The 23,470-nt window shown below is 41.9% G+C and overlaps 1 protein-coding gene across 1 annotated transcript in view; it reads left to right on the forward strand.

Annotated features, from left to right (window-relative positions):
* DOCK4 (dedicator of cytokinesis 4) overlaps window positions 1-23,470 on the forward strand; it is a 931,895-nt gene that overhangs the window by 902,655 nt on the left and 5,770 nt on the right. Inside the window, exons 47-50 of the mRNA XM_058189675.1 lie at window positions 2,054-2,135; window positions 2,345-2,454; window positions 15,798-15,870; window positions 16,083-16,190. Of these exons, the coding sequence (XP_058045658.1) occupies window positions 2,054-2,135; window positions 2,345-2,454; window positions 15,798-15,870; window positions 16,083-16,190 (373 nt within the window). The remainder of the gene's footprint in view (window positions 1-2,053; window positions 2,136-2,344; window positions 2,455-15,797; window positions 15,871-16,082; window positions 16,191-23,470) is intronic.

The following is a 23,470-nucleotide window of genomic DNA, read 5'->3' on the forward strand; positions in this document are numbered from 1 at the left end:
TAAGGCACACCCAAATTTTCAGCCTCTTTTAGGGGGGGACGTGCGTCTTATTCTCCGAAAAATAGGGTATATCATATACGTATACTGATATGTGACATTCAGTGACTCTGCCACCAAAAATTTCAAAAACTCTAACAAACAAAAATATAAGTTTAAAAAAAGGGCAAAAATTCATCTACCAAATATGCTTGCCACCAAAAAACTAGAACAAAACTGTTTCCACAGATATGGGTGAGAGACCTGGCCCTAACTCTCCTTAGAATATTAAGGAAACTCACAGTTATAAACTTTAAAATATGATGCCATAATACTATTAATGCCAGTTTAAATGCAGTTTTTATTGTATGAAACCTGATATGTAGTCATAGTCTTGCGTGAAAAGTGATATGGTTCTGTACTACTGTAATTATTATATGATTATTTCTTGTTATGGGTAAATGTGCATGAAAGTGGAAGAAATTGGTTAAGCCTTATTTATTTTTATACTGCTAAGAGTTGTAAAATAGACCAGTTTCCATGTGGGACTTAGATTTTGTTGATAGGTAAGGCAAGAATCCTTTGGAATGTGACTGCTTCTTTGGAGACCTAGTGTAAAATTTTGCCCTGAGTTGCCAGGCTTAAATTCCTGTTTATGTACAAATATCTTTTGAAATAATTTTAAAATGAGTTAGATGCCAGGATTCTTCAATGATGTATCAACAAGAGAAAAACCAAGTCCAGGTAAGCATATATATCACACATAAGATTATCAGTCAAACACAAAAACATACCAAGTCTTAATATATTAACCCTGGGATTCCTCATTATAGGATTACATTTAAAAATCATTTTCCTAGTGTAGTCTGTGGTTTGTGAGATTCACGCCTGCAGTGTTCCCCAACCTTTGTGGCTTGGCCTGACCAGGAGGGGGGAGGAGAGGGGAAGAGAGGGGAACTGGGCAATGCGAGCACTGGGCCGGTGTGCATGTGCATGCACACATTTGACTCACATGAGCACAGGGTTGCCGTGCATGCACATGCACACGCAACTCCACTGCAAGTGGAGCTGCACATGCATGCGTATGCAAGCCAGCCTGCCATTCACACAAGTTGAGCTGCATGCACTTGTGTACCAGCCTACAGCTTGGTTGCAAATAGGCCGTGGCCTGGTAGTGGACCACGGCTTGGTGGTTGGGAACCCCTGCTCTACTGAAATGATTAATCCAGAGCCACTGTGACAACCACATGGATTTTGAATATGAAGACAAATGTAAACGTTTAGTTCTTTTTTATCTAAGCTGGTACTTCTCAGTTTTTAATTCTTTCAATAAAAATCTGATTAAGCATTATTTGGGGTATGCATCTAACAAAAAGGATAATTAATTGGCTCAAGTTATGCATACAACAAACAAAGACAAAAATTATTCTTGAAATAAACAAAATTCAAATATCTGCAAGTACTCTATTGTTTTATTTTTGGAATTAATATTAATGCAGCTTTAGTTTCTCTTGAATTATTTTTCAAGAGTACTTCCGTCTTACAACTCCTCCAAAATAAAAGGGTGGGGCATTTTTTATCCTATATTTTTTAATAGCTAGCGATAGAGTGTAATTGAAAATATAAGACAAAATTGTCTGAAAGACTTACAAAGGAGAAACATTGCTAAAGAATCTTAGGATAAGAGGAAAAGACCTTGTTATATTATAAGATCTACAGTTATTTTATAAATGTTGGCACAATCAATCAATGGTTACTAAAGGAAATAAATTAGACAAAATCTGAGCTGGTCATTATGGAATAATCTGAATTGGATTTAGGTTGCAGTCATCTAAACAAGTTCCTCTATGCCATTTTTCTTTTAGGCAATAGACAAGCATCAGGTTACATCTTCAATCATTTATGTATCATCCAACCATATTTTTGCTTCAAATATAACATTTTCCATAAGCCTAAGAATTTTTGTATTGAGCTGCTGTCATAATGTACCATACAATTAATTAGTCAGTACATGTTGCTACTGTTTTTTCACCAAGTTGCATGATACTGAGAGTTTGTGGCTTTTATGTATTTCCAGCCAAGTCCATCTACCTCAAGTCTGAGTTCTACTCATTCTGCTTCCCCTAATGTGACCAGCTCTGCTCCATCCAGTGCCAGAGGTTAGTGTTTTATTGCACAAAGATCCTTATGGAATCTTTATGGATCAAAATTATACTATTAGGTCTAAATCACATTACATGGAAATTCTACATGGGATATAGGCCTCTGTAAATTCTTTATCCAATATGTGTCGTCCCCCCCCCAAATAATCCACCATATTGCAGATTGAAGAATTGTATTGATTCTCTAGGTTTGTCTTGTATTCTAGGCTCACCTCTGTTATCAGACAAGCTTAAACATTCCAGAGAATACTCTTGCCTATCTCCAAGGGAGAGGCCCTGTAGTGCCATTTACTCTAATCCTGCTGAACCTTCACAGGTAGGCATTACTCAGGGTGCAGTAAAAAAGTTACATTCCTGAAAATGAACTGTCGTGGTAGACAAATGTTTTAGATTACCTTATTGATTCTTATTATTTTAAAGTTCTATAATCTCAATTTATAAGGAGGGGCTGGCCTGATTAGTGCTTGGATGGGAGACTTCTGGGGCTGTACCAGGTTACAGCAGGAACTTGAAACAAAAACAAACCATTCTAGAAGAATGAAGTGACAAATCATTTCCATATTATTTGGAAACCCTACTTGCATATATCCGTTCAAAATCTTTTTGAATTTACAGATGGAGTAAGTGACAATTTCAGGAAACTCAGTTTAGATGCCGTGATTGTTGATTCCTATTCAGAAAAAATGAAAAACTCCAGGTTGTTTACTTCTGGCTTACCTACACCAATCTTTTGAGCCATTTCTTTAAAAATGTCAGATAAAAATGTTGCTCCTTTTGTTAATAAAATCAACTCTTATTTTAAAGTAGGCAAAGTCTGCATGAAGTAAAGGCATGAATGGACATTTTTCATTTATATATCTCATCTCTAAGTAACAACATTATTTTTATTTAATACATGTTTAAGACCTATGCAGTTCTTTTATCACATAATTAGCAGTGTATTTGTGATGCTAAGACTTGGATCAGATATGATCCATTTCCTCCTAGGTCAGTTTACATAAAACTTTGCTCTTTCAGAGGATCTTAATTTTTAAAAAAAATATGTACTGTTCTTATATCTACTTAAATATTGGGAATTCATTTTTCAAGGCAGAAAATACTGGTTTATAGTTGGCTTTGCGGCTTTATTACATCATTACTTACAATCTTGACATGTCACAGTAATACTCAGTAACAGTTATGTCTTGGCAAATACTAATTCCAAATTCTTCCTGAATTTTTCTACCATCCTCAGCTAGAACAGGAAACAGAACAGAAAAATTTCTATATGGTGGTTTTTAAGACATGCCACACAAAGTATGCACCATTTTTGCTCCTAGCCTACAAATTCTTTGCCAAGTGGAATGAAGGTTCCATTCTGCAATGCATCAGATTCACCAAGAGAGCCTGAGGAGCAGGTAGGCTCAGAAACTGCTCTTCCACAGGCTCATTCAGCAGGAAAAATGTCCCAATGTGTCAACATCTTCAGTAGCCTCCACAGGATAAATAATAAAAAATATTTTTCTCATGCAAGCATTATGAATTAAGCCTTGAATGGTTCATTTTTCCTTTACTATCTTAAACTAAATCTAAGAGATAAGAATGATTTAGATGAACTCCCTTTCTTGAAAAACAGCAATTGTCTTTTGAGTACAATATGGACACTGATGAAATTGCATATAACTTTGTCAGGGGTGGCATAGATATTGGTTGGAAATATAGTTTTCTTAGAGTTCTGGCACTAGATCAACGTGGTTACATCACTGCAGGGGGAAAAAATAGATAAATCATTCCTACCAGAATGCTAAAATGGTGAGCAAGACTTGGCCACAGATTTGTCCTGTCAGCTTTTTTGTGTTTGGATCAGGAATATATCCATCAAACTATGTTCATTCTTTTCCATACTAACCTTTTATTGTTGTACTTTCCATGTCACAAAACAAGGATCAAACCACATCACAGCTTGTCAGGCTACCTCCGACTATAATTAGGAAAGAATTCACCTTGACTTCATTTGGAATAAAGAAAAGTACTTTTACTATTTATAGTCTTGATAGCAGCAAAGCTAAGTTGGATCTGAGACAAAATATGGCTAACATATCATATCCCCCCAATTGTCCCTCCTCCTCCAGGAGGTCAAGCTGGTCTGGTCCAATGCCAGCTCCTTCTCGGCCCCTCGTGGTAATCTTCTTCCACAGGTCTCTAGATGTCAGTCATCTTAGGAATGCAGTGTCTGTTAGAAAAGCCCGCGCTGATAACACTCAGTCGTTAATCACCCCTCCCCCACTGTTATGTCAGCCGACACTCTTAATAGGCTCCTTTCCCTTACCCTGTACGGTGGTATGATACATCTCATTTCCTTAATAGTTTTATAATACAGAAATAAACATTTACATTCTATCTACTGATATAATCATTAAAAAGTATCCGAAGATTGGAGTGGAGGCTGACATTCGGCCCTCCTGCAACAAGGACGTCAGTCCTAGAAAGAAAAAAGAGAAGTTAGGGTTTGTCAGGATATTTTTTATAGAATTGTGCTATCTTTTCTGAAGCACGAACATCTTCTTTGTTCACCCATTCAGCTTGGGATAAAGGGAAGTGTTTCCGAGCAATGAGATATTGAACTTTATTTCTATGTTTTCTTGAATCTAAAATTTCTTTTATTTCAAAGTGTTGTTCGCCTTCTATGAGAATTGGTATAGGAGGGGGTGTATGGTTAGGACGGAAAGTAGACGTGTGTTCAGGTTTCAGCAAGCTCACATGGAAAACGGGGTGAATTCTCCTAAGTGTTTTTGGTAAATCTAGTTGTACCGTCACGGGGTTGATGATTTTTACTATGGGGAAAGGTCCCACATATTTGGGTCCAAGTTTCTTAGATTTCTGAGTGGTTTGAAGATATTTGGTGGAAAGATAAACCTTATCGCCCACTTGATATTTGTTCTCAGGGGACCTTTTTTTATCTGCTTGTTTTTTATGCGCACGGTGAGCGTCGTCGATCGCCTTGCGAGTCATTTTCCATGTGCTTTGTATTTGATCTATCCATTCTGACAAAGAGGAAACAGTAGTTTCTTCCTTTGGGAGTTCCGAGATAGGAACAAAATCTTGACCTGAAGCTATTTTAAAGGGAGTAAATCCCGTGCTACTATGAATTGAGTTGTTGTAGGCAACTTCAGCAAAAGGTAAGAGATCTGCCCAATTGTCTTGCTGGTAGTTAACATAACATCGTAGATATTGTTCTAGTACAGAGTTCGAACGTTCACAGCTTCCATTAGTTTGGGGATGATGGGAGGAGCTTAATCCTTGGGCGGAGCCAATGAGTCGTAAAAATTCTTTCCAAAATTGAGAAGTGAATTGAACTCCTCGATCTGAAATGATGCGATCAGGAACTCCGTGGAGTCTATAAATGTGTTGTACAAACAACTTTGCTAGAGTCTTTGAGGAGGGTATTTTTGAACAAGGAATAAAATGGACTTGTTTGGAGAAAAGGTCAGTCACAACCCATATAACAGTATTGCCTGAACTTTCAGGTAATTCCACTATGAAATCCATGGATATTTCTTTCCATGGGGTACCTGGTCTGGCTACCGTTTGAAGTAGTCCAGGAGGTTTTCCCGGAGGCCTTTTGGATGATGCGCAAATAGGGCAACTTGCTACATATGCTTGAATGTCTTTTTTAAGACTTGGCCACCAAAATTGTCTTTTAAGAAGATGCAAAGTTTTCACAAATCCAAAATGTCCTGCCATTTTGGCATCATGGCATCGTTGTAGGATGGTTTCTCTGAGTGATAGAGGAACATATAGTTTTGTTCCAATCCAAGCTAGTCCATCACGGAGTGTGCATTCATGGGAATGCGCTAAGTACCAGTCATCGGTGTTTAAAGCTTCTTTAAACGACTTGGTCAGTTCATCTGGGAGTGAGGGGTCAGCTTTGGAGTGGCTTCTAGTTATTGCTGGGGCTGCCAACTGTTGCACGGGAAGTATTGGTCGAACCACCTCGGAGCGAGTGCAATTGTATTGGGGCAACCGTGAGAGAGCATCCGCTAAGAAGTTTTTCCCCCCAGGAATGTAATGTAAAGTGAAATTAAAACGGTTAAAATATTGAGCCCAGCGGGCTTGTTTAGGTGAAAGTTTTCTAGGAGTCTTTAGGGCTTCTAGATTTTTGTGATCAGTCCAAACTTCAAAAGGATGATTTGAACCCTCTAAGAATTGTCTCCATGTCCGTAGAGCCCAATGAACTGCAAATGCTTCCTTTTCCCAAATAGCCCATCGTCTTTCAGTTTCAGTCAATTTTCGAGAAGTGAAAGCACAGGGTTGTAGTTTACCATCAGCATTGTTTTGGAGCAAAACGGCTCCGACTGCTACATCACTTGCATCAGCTTGTATTACAAAAGGAACATCCATGTCAGGGTGTTTTAAAATAGGTTCGGCGGCAAAGAGTCGTTTCAATTTTTCAAATGCTGCCTGACATTCTATTGTCCATTCGAGAGGTAATGATGGTTTGGGTTTCGTGTCTCCTTTAGTTTTCAAGAGGTTGGTGATTGGTAAAGCAATTTGAGCAAAGGAGGGGATGAATTGACGATAGAAATTTGCGAATCCTAAAAAACTTTGGAGTTGCTTGCGTGTGCGTGGGGGCCCATTCAAGACAGCTTTCACTTTTCTGGATCCATTTCTAACCCATCAGCTGAAATCGATACCCTAAGTAGTCTATTTTGGTTTGATGGAAATCACATTTGGATAGCTTGCAATATAGTTCTGCAGATAATAACTTTTTGAGAACAGCTCTTACTAGTTTAATATGTTCTTCCATTGTTTCTGTATAGATAAGTATGTCGTCAAGGTAGACAAGAACTCCTTTGAACAAATGCTGATGGAGTATTTCATTTATTAGTTGCATAAAAACTGCGGGCGCCCCCTGCAGTCCAAAGGGCAGTACTCGAAACTGGAAACATCCTAGTGGACAGTTGAAAGCGGTTTTCCATTCATCCCCCTCTTTTATACGAACTCTGTAGTAGGCTTCTCGCAGGTCCAGTTTGGTGAAGAATTTTCCCTTCGCTAAATGTGCTAACATATCTTTCATGAGTGGCATGGGGTATATGTTTTCGGCGCACACGGCGTTTAAATTCCTATAGTCAACTATAAGACGAAAGGAGCCATCTTTCTTTTCCCGGAACATCACTGGCGCAGCCACGCGAGGTCTAGCCGGTTGGATAAAACCCCGCTCTAGGTTTTTGTCTATGAATTTGCGTAGCTCACCCAATTCTTTTTGGGTCATAAGCTTTTGGTTTTGGAAGCTTTACCCCCGGAAGGATGTCTATGGCACAGTCAATAGGCCTATGGGGAGGAAGTACGTCTGATGCTTTCTCACTAAAGACTTCTCGCAAGTCCCAGTATTCCTTGGGTATCCTCTCCTCCCCGTCTATCCGTTCGATCATTGCCCCCAACGTATCCTGGTGCATGGCCACGGTAGATCCCTTCTTGGGTTCCCCCTTATTCCCTTTTAATGTTTTGGAGCGGAAACGTAGGACTCCCGTCCTCCAGTTAATATGGGGGTTCCATTTCCGCAACCATGACAGGCCTAGCAACAGGGGTTGGTCCATTCCTGGGGCTACTATGAAGTTCAGAATTTCGCGGTGGTCTCCCATTATCATTTCTATGGGTTCCGTTACGAAATGGGCGGGTCCTCCCCCTGCCACAGAGCCATCCAACTGGGCAAACGCTATGGGCCTACTTAGGGTTCTCAATCTTAGTTCCATTTTTTCTACTAGTTCGGGACTGACCATGCATCTAGTACATCCAGAATCAAGTAGTGCTAGCAGTTCCCCCTTATTACCCGAAGAGGGTACATGTAGATTGACTGGAATGTTCAAGGGGCCCCGTGCCCAACTCACCAGAAGGTCTTCATCGGACTCTGATGTGGTTTTGCTGTCGTTAGTATCGGTCGACGCTTCACCATCCTCCTTGATGGGCGTGCCCTTCTTGGCAACGCCCTCCCCCACTTTTGCCGGTTTACGCGCCTTAGCCGCTGGTTTCACTGGTTCCTTTTCACCACCAGAGGTCGCGCTTGGTATCAACTTAACCCTACAGTCGGCTGCTCGGTGGCCTTCTTTTCCACATCTGTAGCACGCAGACGAACGTGGTCTTCCTCCCTCCAATCTAGGGACGTCCCTATAGGTGCCTCCTGGAGAACGGCCAAGGGATGGCCCTCCAGTGCGCTGTCTTCTGCCACGGTCCTTCACTAGTTCGATTTCCATCTCTGCTGCCAGGGTGTACCAGCCATACAGCGTAGTTGGAGAGGCTCGTGCTCGACACAGTTCGTAGAGATCTCCATTCAGACCATCTTTGAAAATGTCCACAAGGGTCACCTCCGACCACCCTCTCATCAAGGGAACTAAATCACTGAACTCCTGGTTATAATCAGCCACGGTCTCCTCCCTTGCCTGATGGTTTTCATTCGACCTTTGGCCTTTTGCTCTGCCAGGGGGTCCTCAAACCTCCTCCTCAGTGCAGTCATAAAATGCTCGTAGTTTTGCAGTAAGGGGGAGTGGTTGGTATATAACGACACATACCACGCAGCTGCTCTTCCGGTCAAATTGTGGGTCACAGCTCTCACTTGTGCTGCCTGTGACCAATAATCTTCCCCCCAGTCTATCATGTGGTCATTCACTGCCAGGAACAGCCCCAACTCCTTCGCATTTCCATCAAATTTCTCTGATATGGGGGAATTTTGGCTTTTCCTTCCCTCGCAGCCTTGCTTGATCAGCAGGTGGCGCGACCCCATCCAATTCAGCTTCCTCTGGGAGAGGGTTCCTGCTCTGGCTCTTCAGAAATCTCACCGCCTGGGAATCACCTCTAGCTGGCCCCTTTGTCTTATCTTCCTCCTCTTCTCCCTCCCACCTGGAGGACCGAATAGGGGATTCATACCTTTGGCGAGCTGCTTGTCTTACTTTCACCTCACGGAAAAGACGAAATGCTTCCTCCAACTGGCGTTTGTCTCTTATCTCTCTCTCTTCCTGCCAATCCGAAAGTCTCACCGTCCTTTTTTTCCCCCTTTTTGTTACTCCAGACTGAGGCTCTTCGGCACTTGGTTTCCACCTTTCCTCTTCCAGCTTTAATTGCTCAATCCACCGAGCTCTGCAATCTTCCAGCTCAGGGTTAAAAGTGTCAGCAAAAATTCCTCCGGACGCCTCCCCCAGCTCAGCCGGCAGCAGGCCTTCCATCACATTTGGGTTTTCTCCCCCCCCCCCGGTATTGCGATTGCAATCCTGGTTGGTAGACATGATTTTGGATCCAACTTAATGTCAGGCTACCTCCGACTATAATTAGGAAAGAATTCAAGTACTTTTACTATTTATAGTCTTGATAGCAGCAAAGCTAAGTTGGATCTGAGACAAAATATGGCTAACATATCATATCCCCCCAATTGTCCCTCCTCCTCCAGGAGGTCAAGCTGGTCTGGTCCAATGCCAGCTCCTTCTCGGCCCCTCGTAGTAATCTTCTTCCACAGGTCTCTAGATGTCAGTCATCTTAGGAATGCAGTGTCTGTTAGAAAAGCCCGCGCTGATAACACTCAGTCGTTAATCACCCCTCCCCCACTGTTATGTCAGCCGACACTCTTAATAGGCTCCTTTCCCTTACCCTGTACGGTGGTATGATACATCTCATTTCCTTAATAGTTTTATAATACAGAAATAAACATTTCACATTCTATCTACTGATATAATCATTCAAAAGTATACGAAGATTGGAGTGGAGGCTGACACAGCTTTTGTTAAGGGTAAATATGTAAGAGTGGGCTATCATGGCATAGGCTTTAGTTGCCAAGATGCCATATATTATATTGTCTGACTTAATTATGCTCTGAATTCATGTGCTGGGATGTTATATTTAATTTATATTGAGTTTGGCTAATCAGATAAATCATTATTCTTATTATGGTTTATCACACACAGTCAACCAGATATTTAGACTGGATTTGGCATTTGCATGCACCTACTTAGTCCTCCCAAAGGACTTGGGATAGAATAGAATAGAATAGAATAGAATAGAATAGAATAGAATTTTATTGGCCAAGTGTGATTGGACACACAAGGAATTTGTCTTGGTGCATATGCTCTCAGTGTACATAAAAGAAAAGATACGTTCATCAAGGTACAACATTTACAACACAATTGATGATCAATATATCAGTATAAATCATAAGGATTGCCAGCAACAAGTTATAGTCATACAGTCATAAGTGGAAAGAGATTGGTGATGGGAACTATGAAACGATTAATAGTAGTGCAGATTCAGTAAATAGTCTGACAGTGTTGAGGGAATTATTTGTTTAGCAGAGTGATGGCCTTTGGGAAAAAACTGTTCTTGTGTCTAGTTGTTCTGTTGTGCAGTGCTCTATAGCGTCGTTTTGAGGGTAGGAGTTGAAACAGTTTATGTCCAGGATGCGAGGGATCTGCAAATATTTTCATGGCCCTCTTCTTGATTCGTGTAGTATACAGGTCCTCAATGGAAGGCAAGTTGGTAGCAATTATTTTTTCTGCAGTTCTAATTATCCTCTGAAGTCTGTGTTTTTCTTGTTGGGTTGCAGAACCGAACCAGACAGTTATAGAGGTACAAATGACAGACTCAATAATTCCTCTGTAGAATTGGATCAGCAGCTCCTTGGGCAGTTTGAGCTTACTGAGTTGGCGCAGAAAGAACATTCTTTGTTGTCCTTTTTTAATGATGTTTTTGATGTTAGCTGTCCATTTGAGATCTTGCGATATGATAGAACCCAGAAATTTGAAGGTTTCTACTGTTGATACTGTGTTGTCAAGTATTGTGAGAGGTGGAAGTATGGAAGGGTTTTTCCTAAAGTCTACCACCATTTCTATGGTTTTGAGTGTGTTCAGTTCCAGATTGTTTTGGTTGCACCACAAGGCTAGTCGTTCGACCTCTCGTCTATATGCGGATTCGTCATTGTCTCGAATGAGACCAATCACTATTGTGTCATCTGCGAACTTCAGTAGCTTAACTGATGGATCATTGGAGATGCAGTCATTGGTATACAGAGAAGAGAAGTGGGAGAGCACACAGCCTTGGGGGCCCCTGTGCTAATTGTACAGGTATTTGATGTGATCTTGCTTAGCTTCACCTGCTGCTTCCTGTTTGTTAGGAAGCTTGTGATCCACTTACAAGTCTGTTCCGGTACCTGTAGCTGGTTTAGCTTAGTTAGAAGAATGTCTGGAATGATGGTATTGAATGCTGAACTAAAGTTTACAAAAAGGACCCTTGCATAGGTCTTTGGAGACTCAAGATGTTGTAGGATGTAGTGCAGAGCCATATTAACAGCATCATCTGTTGATCTATTTGCTCGGTATGCAAATTGCAAGGGGTCTAAGAGCGGATTCGTGATGGTTTTCAGGTAGGAAAGCACTAGCCTTTCAAAGGTTTTCATGACTACAGATGTTAGAGCAACTGGTCTGTAGTCATTCAGTTCCTTGATGGTGGGCTTCTTGGCACTGGGATGATGGTAGAGCGTTTGAAGCAAGAAGGAACATAGCACATCTCTAGTGATTTATTGAAAATATGGGTGAAGATGGGGCCAATTGGTCAGCACAGACTTTTAAGCAAGAAGGAGTTATCTTGTCTGGGCCTGGAGCTTTTCCTGGCTTTTGTCTGTGAAATAGGTCCTGCACTTCCTTTTCTGTGATCACTAGGGGTTGTGAACCCAATGAAATGGGGTCAGTTGTAGGAGGCTTGGCTGTTGTTGGTGTTTCTGAGATGGGGTTGTGGAGATAGGTGGCTGTAGTTTCCTTTCAGACCTGCAGTAAAACTCATTCAGGTCATCTGCCAGTTGTTGATTACCTTCAGCCTGGGAAGGAGGTTTGCCATAGCCGGTGATATTTTTAAGAGTTTTCCACATGTTTGCTGGTTCATTTGCTGAAAATTGATTCTTTAGCTTTTCAGAGTAGCTTCTTTTGCTGCTCTTATCTCCTTGTTAGTGCATTTCTGGCCTGATTGTACAGCATTTTATCACCTTTTCTGTAGGCTTCCTCTTTGGAATGTCGAGCTGCTTAAGTTTAGGTGTAAACCAAGGTTTGTTATTACTGTGTATTCGCAAGTTCCTTGTAGGTACACATAGGTCTTCACAGAAGCTGACATATGATGTTACAGTATCTGTGAGTTCATCCAGGTCTGCAGAGGTATCTTTAAAATATTCCAATCAGTGCAGTCAAAACATGCCTGTAGCTTTAATTCTGATTCCTCCGTCCAGGTTTTCACTGATTTAATTATTGGTTTTATGGCTTTAAGTCTTTGCCTGTAAGCAGGTACAAGGTGAATCATGCAATGATCAGAGTGTCCTACAGCTGCACGTGGTAAAGACCGATAGGCATCTTTTAGTGTTGTGTAGCAGTGGTCTAGAGTATTCTTGCCTCTGGTGGGGCAATTGACATGCTGAAAGTATTTTGGTAGTTCTTTCCTTAAGTTTGCCTTGTTTAGATCTCCCAAAACAATGGCCAGTGAATCAGGGTGTTTGGCTTCAGCCTCCATGATTTGGTCAGCTAGAGTTCGTAATGCCTCGTTTACACAGGCTTGTGGTGGGACATAAACAGCAATTAGAAGAAATGAGGAAAATTCACGAGGCGAATAGTAAGGTTTGCAGTTGATAATTAGAGTCTCTAAATTGTTGTCACAGAATTTGTAAATTATGTTAAAATCTTGACACCAGGTTGAATTAATATATAGGCATAAGCCTCCTCCTTTCTTTTTACCAGATGTTTCTGGAATCCTGTCTGATCGTTCAATTTGAAATCCTGGAATGTTCAGGCTGCTATTTTCAATTGATTCATTTAACCAGGTTTCAGAGAAGCATAGGACTGCTGAATTGCGAAAATCAGAATAGTATTTGTTTAAGAGGAGTATTTCATCCATCTTATTTGCAAGTGAGCGTATATTTGTTAGGAAAATTGAAGGCAGAGGAGTTTTAGTGCGAGTTCTTAGCTTGATTAAGATCCCAGATCGTTTACCTCGTTTCCTTCGTTTCCGTCGTTTGGTTTTTTTAGTAATCCATGGCTCCGTGGGAATTGCCTCCTCCTGTGTTAGAATCTCCATGTTTGTAAAGACAGGCGGGGGTGAGATTAAAGAAAGCTGCTCCTTAAAGAAATGTTCCTTAATTTTTAGCAGATGGTCTCGTGAGTAGGAAATCCGTAGTGAGTCACAGAGAACAATTAGAAATAAAGAAACAATTAGAGAGCATTTCACCGAGGCAGCCTTCGTCGGCGCCATCTTAGGGTAGTTAATAGATAGATGTTGTTGGCTGATGGTGTGACCAACCATAATAACAATAATTTGGCATAATAGAAACACCAAATGAAGAATAGGAAAGATACAACTAGGAGGAGGAATTTCCCCTTCATGGAGAACTTTTTTTATTTCATTGATACCAAAAGAGGAACAGGACTGTTCTAAACCTGGGAATTATAGGCCAATTTCACTTTTAAATAATGATTATAAGATTTTTGTTAAAAATAATAGCAAATAGATTAATGTTACTTTTACAACGTAGAATTCATACTAATCAATCTGGATTTATAAAAGGGAGACAGATGAGGAATAATGTTAGGCAGATTGTTAACCTATTGGAATATTTAGAAAAGAAAAATTTTATATCAGCAGCATTTTTTATTTTTTATTTTGGATGCAGAGAAAGCTTTTGATCGATTGCATTGGGATTTTTTATTTAAATTAATAGAAAAAATGCAATTTGGAGATGGTTTTGTAAGAATAATTAGAGCAATTTATGGAGAGCAAACAGCCTGATAATAATTAATGGTAACCTAACAGAAGGATTTAAGATTGCGAAAGGAACAAGACAGGGATGTCCTTTATCACCATTATTGTTTATCTTAACAGTAACAATAATTTGGGGACGGGATAGCTCAGGCAATAGAGAAGCCTGTTATTAGAACACAAAGCCTGCAATTACTGCAGGTTCGAGCCCGGCCCAAGGTTGACTCAGCCTTCCACCCTTTATAAGGTAGGTAAAATGAGGACCCAGATTGTTGGGGGGGCAATAAGTTAACTTTGTAAAAAATATACAAATAGAATGAGACTATTGCCTTATACATTGTAAGCCACCCTGAGTCTTCGGAGAAGGGCGGGGTATAAATGTAAAAAATAAAATAAAAAATTGGCATAATAGAAACACCAAATGAAGAATAGGAAAGAGACATGGCCAGTACATTAAAAACATTAGCATGCAAAGAGAACAACAAGATCTGGTAATGGCTAAGAACAGTAAAATTGAAGAAAGAGAAAGGGGCTAATTCTGGCTACAAAAGACAGAAGAAATGCACAGAAAGCCAAAATTGAGAATACAGCACCAGATAGCAAATGTCATCTCTCCAAACAAGCTGAAAGAACAGTGGACCATCAAGTTAGTACTGTAAAAAGATCACAGACTGACTACAAACAACAGCATGACAAAGTATCAACGATGGAGTGCTGGAATATTTGCAAGAAATATGTCTTTCTTGCATGCAGGAACTAGTGGGACCACAAAACAGGAAAAATAATAGAAAATGAAGAAGCTAAAGTGCTGTGGATCTTTAGGTTTCAAATTGACAAGCATCTGCCACACATCTTAAAATTCAAATAGACAAGTATCTCCCACATAGAACTGTTTGGGAGTTTTTTGCAATTTTTTATAAAGTTTATCAGGATATAAAATACAAAAGAAAATGAAAGTAGGAAAAGGTAAGGGGAAAAATATAAGATAAAAGGGGGAATAGAAAGGAAAGTGTTGATAAGAAAAAACGTTTTGGTATTGGACATTGCAATGCCTTGAGATGGCAGAAGAGAAAGAAGTAGAAAAAAAATCACAACATATAAAGACCCGCAAATAGAAGTAGAACAGCTATAGTAAAAGAAAGCAAAAGTAATACCAATAATATTAGTTGCTTCCAAAACATCTGAAGCACTATTTGAACAGAATTAGCATTACCATCAGTCAGTTGCAAAAGCTTCACTTGAAACAGCTTATATCCTGTGACAATACAACAACATGTACCTATCCCAGGTCCTTGGGAAGGCCTGGATAGGTAGACAAAAATGCCAAAACCAGTCTAAATAGCTAGTTAACTGTGTGACCAACCATAATTAACATTTTTTTAAATGGTAAGATGTTTAAATCATCAGGATCTGTCTTATGCTTATTCTCTATGCTGAAACCCTGCATGTCTTCTGCTTGTGGTGAAATTATGCCTTTTGGTTAGTTGTCACATCTTTTTCTTTCTCCTTAGTATAGCATGTGTTCATAAATATATACAAATGTTGATTTCTCATAAATAGATCTGCAAACAACTAGAAACAAATAAAGTTATAACTATTAGCCGGCACAAGTTTGTCAAAAACAAGTCATGCCAAACCAATCTTATTTCATTCTTTGATAAAGTAACTAAATTAGTAGACCAGCAAAATGCTGTGGACATAGTATACTTAGATTTCAGTAAGGCATTTGACAAAGTAAACCACAACCTACTTCATGGTAAGCTAGAAAAATGTGAAATAGACATCACTATCCTCTCTCTTGTATTTTTGCTTCTGAAGAGACATTTCTACTGAAATAGCTAATCTTTTCTTGTTTCTATACCTGTAACTGAATTTCATTATCTGAATTTTATTTTAATTCTGAAATTTTAGAGAATTGTGTTCAATCATAATGGTGATGGTGCTTTGCCTCGAAGTGACCCTAGTTTGTCTGCCCCTGAGAAAGGTAAGCATATCATTTATTTTAATATTCTACCGTATCTTTTTGTAAAGTACAAAAGACAGTTAACAAACAAATGTAAAGCAGTATTTATTGATATTGTATCTCAAATACCAAGCATATGTAACTGATCTCAAATATGCTGGATATATTTCTGATATTTATGTTAATTCTCAAAAGTTTTAACAATTAATATCTGTGTTGCCATGCCTTAACAGTTGTAACTAGCACTCCCAGCAGTTGGAGCCTGGATAATGGGAAAGAAGCCAAAAACATGTCAGAGAATGGAAAGCTCATGTCTCCTCCTGTGCCACCTCGTCCCACTGGTAAGTCTGTACTTCATTAGTCTTCTTTTTTAATACAACTAGCTCTATACACGTTGTACAGCAGCTGGATCCTGCCTGGATGTAATTTTGGCTTCCTATTACATACCAGAAGAATACCAGATGATTTTAGAACAGGAACAGTAAATCAGCCAGGAGGATCAAGGGACAATAGAAAGGAAAAATTAATTTTGGAGAAAATGCTGCAAGTGGAAGAAACATTGAGGAGGACAACTAACATTGCATGTTGAAACAACAAAGCAAGAAAAGTTACATTCCTAAATTCTGGAATAAAGAGAAAGCACAGCTTTTGGTGTGGAGCTTTATCTGTCCTTAGTTCAAGTTTTTGCATGTCTATGAGCAACGTAATAGTTTGGTGTAATGGTTAAGGTACCAGGCTAGAAATTGGGAGACTTGAGTTTTAGTCTTGTCTTAACCACAAAGCCAGCTGGGAGAAGTTGATCCAGTCACTCTATTTTAGCCCTAGGAATTAATTAAGTACAATGAATTTCATTATTTCCCAGATTTTTAGTATCTTTCTTTTCTGCCACATTTAAAAATTATAATTTTGTGATAACCTCTGGAAGAGGCTTTGAAAGGATTTGGGAACCCTAGATTGTACAATTTTATTTGGAATAGAATAGAACAGAACAGAATCTTTATCATTAATCAGCATACATTAAAATGAAATTTTGCTGCATTCAGCTCTCAAAGGAGCATTATGCATATACAAAAATACACAAATATGACACAGAGAAACATCAGTCTAATTTGAATGTATACATATACATGGCAAAAAAAGAATACGAGTTTACAAGATGACAGAACAGACCGTGAAGTGAGTGTGTGGAGTCTCTAACAATGCTTTGAGCTCTAAGCACATAGTGCTTATAAGCAGTATCCTGAATAATGGGAAACAAGTTTCCTATAATCTTCTCAGCTGCCCTTACCACCCTCTGTATGGACCTTCTAACTGAGGCACTGCTGCCACCAAACCAAACAGTGATGCAGTTTGTTAAAATGCTCTCAATTGTGCCTCTGTAAAAAGTGGCCAGGACAGAAAGAGAAAGATGTGCTCTCCTCATCTGAAATAGGAAATGCAAATGCTGGTTTGCTGTTTCACTGAAAATAACATATGAAGGGACCAAGTAGGATTGTTAATTATATGCAACCCCCAGATACTTAATACTATTAACCATCTCCACAGCTACAGCCTTGATACAAAGTGGAGTATGATTATGCTGGCTCTTTCTAAAATCAACAGTAATCGCCTTTGTTTTGTTAACATTAAAAACCAGGTTATTTTTATTGCAACACTCCACCAGAGCCTTCACCTCTTCCCTATAAGAATCTTCACTGTCATCCTGGATAAGCTCCACCACTGCTGTGTCATCCGCATAGTTGATCTGGCATACCCAATAAATATTGTTTTTGCTATACTTTTGACTTTGCCTGTCATGGAGAGTAAATTGAGGGAGAGATTGAGAAAAGTGCTTTGAGATGTTATTATTTTGCTGTGAAGCTGAGCAAGTGGGTGGCAAAGTCAGTACAATTTAATTTTTAATAGGCCTGATGGTCCAAGCTTCTTTAGAGAAATGAGAAGACCTTATAATTATTAATTTTCCAGTGACTCTTTTAATTTTAGTTCTGTTACCAGCTTCTCTTCTGCAGGAAAGACATTTTGGTGGTTACCAAATACCATATTTTTCAGAGTATAAGATGCACTTTTCCTCCCCTAAAAGAGGCTGAAAATCTGGGTGTGTTTTATACTCCGAATGTAGCTTTTTCAAAGCTTTTTTTCAGTCCTAACGAAGCGCTGGTGAGTGAAGTGGCTTAGGACCTGGGTACTTACGGGACCGCCTGCTGTTACCATACGCCTCCCACCGACCCGTACGCTCCCACAGAGAGGGACTTCTCAGGGTGCCGTCCGCCAAACAATGTCGGCTGGCGGCCCCCAGGGGAAGGGCCTTCTCTGTGGGGGCTCCCACACTCTGGAATGAGCTTCCCCCGGGCTTACGCCAAATTCCTGACCTTCGGACATTTCGTCGCGAACTCAAGACTCACCTTTTTATCCGCGCGGGGCTGGCTTAAATTGGGATTTTAAATTTTAAATTTATTAATTTTAAATGGGGTTTTAGTAGAGTAAATTTTAATCATTGGGCTAATTTAAATAAGTTTTTTAATATTGGATTTTAAATTTGTATATTGTATTGCTGGTTTTTATTATGCCTGTACACCGCCCTGAGTCCTTCGGGAGAAGGGCGGTATAAAAATATAAAAATTAAATAAAATAAAATAAAATAAATAAGTGATCTTCGAGCTTTGCCTGCTCCCTCTGACACTCAGATGTGGTCACCAACCAGTGGTCCGCAGACCACTGGTGGTCCGTGAAAATTTTTTGGTGGTCTGCAGTGTACCCAGGTGGAGGAGCTGCTCTGGGGATGAGGAATGGCCAGTCCTGTGACTAGAGCTCTGGAATATGGGACTGGCCAGGCAGCTCATAGTGGGGCTGTAAATCTCTGCCGTAGAGGGAGGTTTGTGCAGCTTGCAACTTTGCAGCGCAGCCCTTGCCGGCCGGAATGAGGTAATGGTGCAGGGGGAGGTGGAAGTGCTGAAGCAACAAGTGGCGGGAACTCCAGGCTGTTTCTTCCCCCTGCTGTAGTTTCCTGTTGGCTGAACCCACCAGTGGCTGTCCCCGCCCCTCACCCTCCCTTCCCAGTCACTCCTCACCTGGCAAGGGAGGGGGAGGGTGTTGTGTATGATCCCATTGGTGGGAAATCCCAGCGGGAAATTCCAGCGGGAAAACATTTGAATCCTATTGGTGACCAACTGACCCAGGTGTGTATATAAGGAGAGCATCCTGCCTGCATCTTTCGCTGAAGTCTCACTATAAATAAAAAGAGCTGTTGTCACGAATCCAGCCTCGAACTCCTTACTCGCAAACTCAACACTGGCGACGATCAGGACAGAGAAAAAGAACCCAGCCCTCCCAAGATGGCCAACTCTGCCAACAAACTGGAACCATTTGATCCAGCGGAAGAGTCTTGGGAGATGTTCATGATAAGATTCAATTGCTTTCTCCATTTCAACGACAATAGCCAACTGCCTGATGATAAAAAACGGTTGTTTTTCCTCACCAACTGCGGCTCGAAAGTATTCCGGATGGCGGTGAACCTATTGTCTCCAAGGCCAGTCCACCAAGTCGACTGGTCCGTCCTGCAAGAGACACTTAAAGCTTACTATGAACCGACTCCATCGAAATACTCCCAGCGTTTTGATTTCCACATGCGTCTTCAGCTAGAGGGGGAACCTATCGCTGACTTTATCGCTTCCCTTCGGCAAGCCTCCTCCATGTGCGAATTTGGGGCATACCTAGAGGAAGCATTGCTGGATCAATTCATTTGGGGTTTAAGGGACGGCCAGCTGAGAAGGATGCTACTGGCTAGACGAAACCTCTCATTAATCACCGCAATTGATGAGGCTACAGTATACGAGCAATCACACCGAGCAGCTTTAAAGATGCAGCAGCCAGGGGTGAGTAGGGCTCCACCAGCCTATCGAGAGGCACCGGTTCATTACGAGTCCGCCCAAGCCCACGCTTCAAGCTCCAACTCCTTCGAAGAGGGGGAGGAAGAAGAGGCGACAACAGTTTGTCGAACAGAGCGTTCTCTCCGGAAAAAAAGTTTTGAGTTTCCCTGCTCTAGCTGTGGGGGAAACCATCAGAGAAACAACTGCCGTTTCCGTGATGCAACGTGTCGTCGTTGTGAGAAGAAAGGCCATTTGGCTCACGTCTGCAGGGCTACATCGCCGATTCAAGTTTCCCGCCAGAGAAATCGCGGGGAATGGCGGCCAGCTAGCCAGCAGACATCCCCGCGCAGGCGCGAACAAAATGGCCACCAACAGAAGGGCGCGTATGCAAACCTAATCACCATTGGCAGCGCCATCACAAAACCAGAAGAAAAAACGTACACCATGGTCACAGTAGATGGGAAGAAGATCAAGATGGAAGTCGACACCGGATCGCCCATCACTATCGTATCCTGGCCTATAATTCAAAAGTTGTTGCCGCACATTAAGGAAAATCACCTACAAGCCCAATACCTGCGCATCCGTGATTTCCAAGGCAACAAAGTTCCTGTGAAAGGCACGGCCACCGTAAACGTAGTCTATGGGCAATATAAAGAGAAGCTGCCTATCACCATCGTGCAAGGCAACCTTCCGAGCCTCATGGGTTGGGATTGGATCCGGAAATTAGGGATCGGGTTATTTGGAGTACTCGAGATCAACGCTGACTGCCAATATAGGAAGGATGATCTCCTTCGTGAATTCCAAGATGTGTTCACCGGAACCTTGGGCAAGTATGTGGGAACACCTATATCCTTTAACCTAGACCCAGGGGTAGCACCCATTAGACTCAAAGCAAGGAGGGTTCCTTTCGCACTTAAGCAAAAAATAGATAAGGAACTGGATAAGTTAGTCCAGCAGGGAATCCTCATCCCCATTGACCATGCTAAATGGGAAACCCCCATAGTAACGCCTATCAAGGCTGATGGGTCTGTCCGCATCTGCGCAGACTATAAGGCAACATTAAATAAGGCCCTACAAAAGAGTGCCTACCCAGTGCCGGTCGTGCAACACTTATTGCACTCGTTGGGCTCGGGGAAAATTTTCGCAAAACTTGATCTAGCCCAGGCTTACCAGCAGTTGCCTGTTGACAATGCCACAGCTGAAGCGCAAACAATAGTGACCCATAGAGGAGCATTCAAATGCACCCGTTTACAATTTGGGGTCAGTGTGGCACCAGGACTTTTCCAAAATCTGATGGAGAGACTGTTACAAGGGATTCCTGGGGTGGTGCCTTATTTCGATGATGTCCTAATTTCTGCTGACAATCAGCACCAGCTAATGATTAGACTAAGAGAAGTCTTGACGGTATTCAGAAACGCAGGACTTCAACTGAAACGAGAGAAATGCCAAATAGGGGTGCCCTCAGTTGAATTCCTGGGATACAAAATCGACCAGATGGGCATCCACCCCACCGAGTCGAAAATTAAAGCAATTAAGGAGGCACCCACCCCCAAGGATAAGACGGAACTGCAAGCCTTCCTTGGCCTCCTGAATTTTTACGCTGTATTCTTAAAACAAAAAGCCACAGTGGCAGAGCCCCTTCACAGACTCTTGACTAACAAAAGACCATGGTTCTGGGGAAAGGAGGAAGCAAAGGCATTTTCTAAAGTTAAGGAACTCCTGACGGAGGACAGTCTCCTAATCCAATACAATCACACTCTGCCGTTAGTTTTAGTCTGCGATGCATCCCCGTTTGGAGTGGGAGCTGTACTGAGCCATCGGTTGCCGAATGGGTCCGAGGCACCAATCGCATATTTCTCCCGAACTCTGTCCAGCCCAGAAAGGAATTATAGCCAACTGGACAAGGAAGCCCTGGCTGCAGTCTCCGGGGTTAAGAAATTTCATGAATACCTTTTTGGGAGACAATTTGAACTCGTTACCGACCACCGCCCCCTTCTTGGACTACTGGCCGGGGACCGACCCACTCCCATTGCATTATCCCCTAGGCTCACGAGATGGGCATTGTTTTTGGCAGCCTACAACTACAAACTGATCCACCGTCCCGGCAAGGACTTAACACATGCTGACGCTCTAAGCAGATGCCCACTGCCAAAGCTAGTAGAGGACCCAACCCCAGGTACACCGGCTCTGCTCATTGACTTTATGACAACGGGCCCATTGACCTCAACAGGCCCATCGACCTCAACAGGCCCATTGACCTCAACAGGCCCATTGACCTCAATGGTCCTTGCAAAAGCTTCACGGCGCGACTTGCAAATAAGAACAGTCATGGGTTGGGTACAGAGAGGGTTGCCCTCTAGTAGGTTGGCAGATGAATTCAAGGATTTTGGAAATAAGAAAAACGAGCTAGCCACACAAGGGGGTTGTTTATTGTGGGGAGACAGGGTTGTGGTGCCACGAGCATTAAGATCCAGGGTTCTAGAGATGTTGCACGAGAGTCATCCTGGCATAGTGCGGATGAAAGGCCTCGCCAGGAGTTACGTCTGGTGGCCACAACTTGACAAGGACATAGAAAAATGGATTGCACAGTGCTCCCCATGCCAGGAGTCCAGACCTGCCCCTCCATCTGCCCCAGTCAGGGAATGGGAACGACCACGAAATCCCTGGTCCCGGATCCACATTGACTTTGCCGGCCCTTTTCATGGCCAAACATTTTTGATAATTGTTGATGCATAGTCGAAGTGGTTAGAGGTATGCCTAACGAAATCTACAACATCGGAAGCTGTCATCCGAATTCTTCGGAGACTATTCTCAACACATGGGCTTCCCGACACCCTAGTATCTGACAATGGTCCCCAATTTACAGCCCTACAATTTGAAAGTTATTTGGCGGGTTTGGGAATCCGACACGCACTCTCGGCTCCTCACAAACCTTCGACAAATGGTTTGGCTGAAAGATTTGTGAGATCCACAAAGGAAGCACTAGCACGATTGGGGCCAGGGGACTGGCAAGAGCGCATTGACATTTTCTTGACTTCACAGCATGTTACACCTTGCCCGGCCACAGGCCTAAGCCCAGCCAAACTCATGGGGCGCAAACTTCGGTGTACGCTTGACCGTCTAAACCCAAACTACTCTCCAGATAATTACCAAGGGGGAGGAGAGGGAATTAGAGAATTCGAAATAGGGAACTCGGTATTCGCAAGGAATTACTCAGAGGGTCCGGCATGGCTAGCCGGTTACATAGTAGAAAGAACCGGTCCCAAATCTTATAAAGTAGACTTGGGGAATGGAAAACTGGAACGGAGACATATCGATCAACTCCGTAAACGAACAGAAAACAACTCCAGCCCTAACTATCACCTAATTCCTCCAACAGTTGACTCAAACCTAAGAGGACTGGATGACTCACCTGACCCCATCACCAACCCAACAGCGTTTATTCCACCAGGATTTGAAGAAACAACCACAAACAATCCACAAAATAGAGACCCATTGGAAAAGAGGGGAGGCACAGGAAACACCTCCGAATCAATGGAAGAGCTGGGAAGTGGGGAGGGCACCTCCAACCAGCATGTGTCCCCCGCCACAGCTGAGCAGGTTTCTCCCACCAAACCTGAACTGCGTAGGTCAAGTAGAAACAGGGAACGCTCGAATTATCTACGCGACTATTATCAATATTATTACAATTGCTAAACTTGCAAACCTGGGTGAAGTGAAATTCAGGGGGGGAGGAGTGTTGTGTATGATCCCAT

The sequence above is a fragment of the Ahaetulla prasina genome, chromosome 7, assembly GCF_028640845.1.
Source record: "Ahaetulla prasina isolate Xishuangbanna chromosome 7, ASM2864084v1, whole genome shotgun sequence".
NCBI classification, from domain to species: domain Eukaryota; kingdom Metazoa; phylum Chordata; class Lepidosauria; order Squamata; family Colubridae; genus Ahaetulla; species Ahaetulla prasina.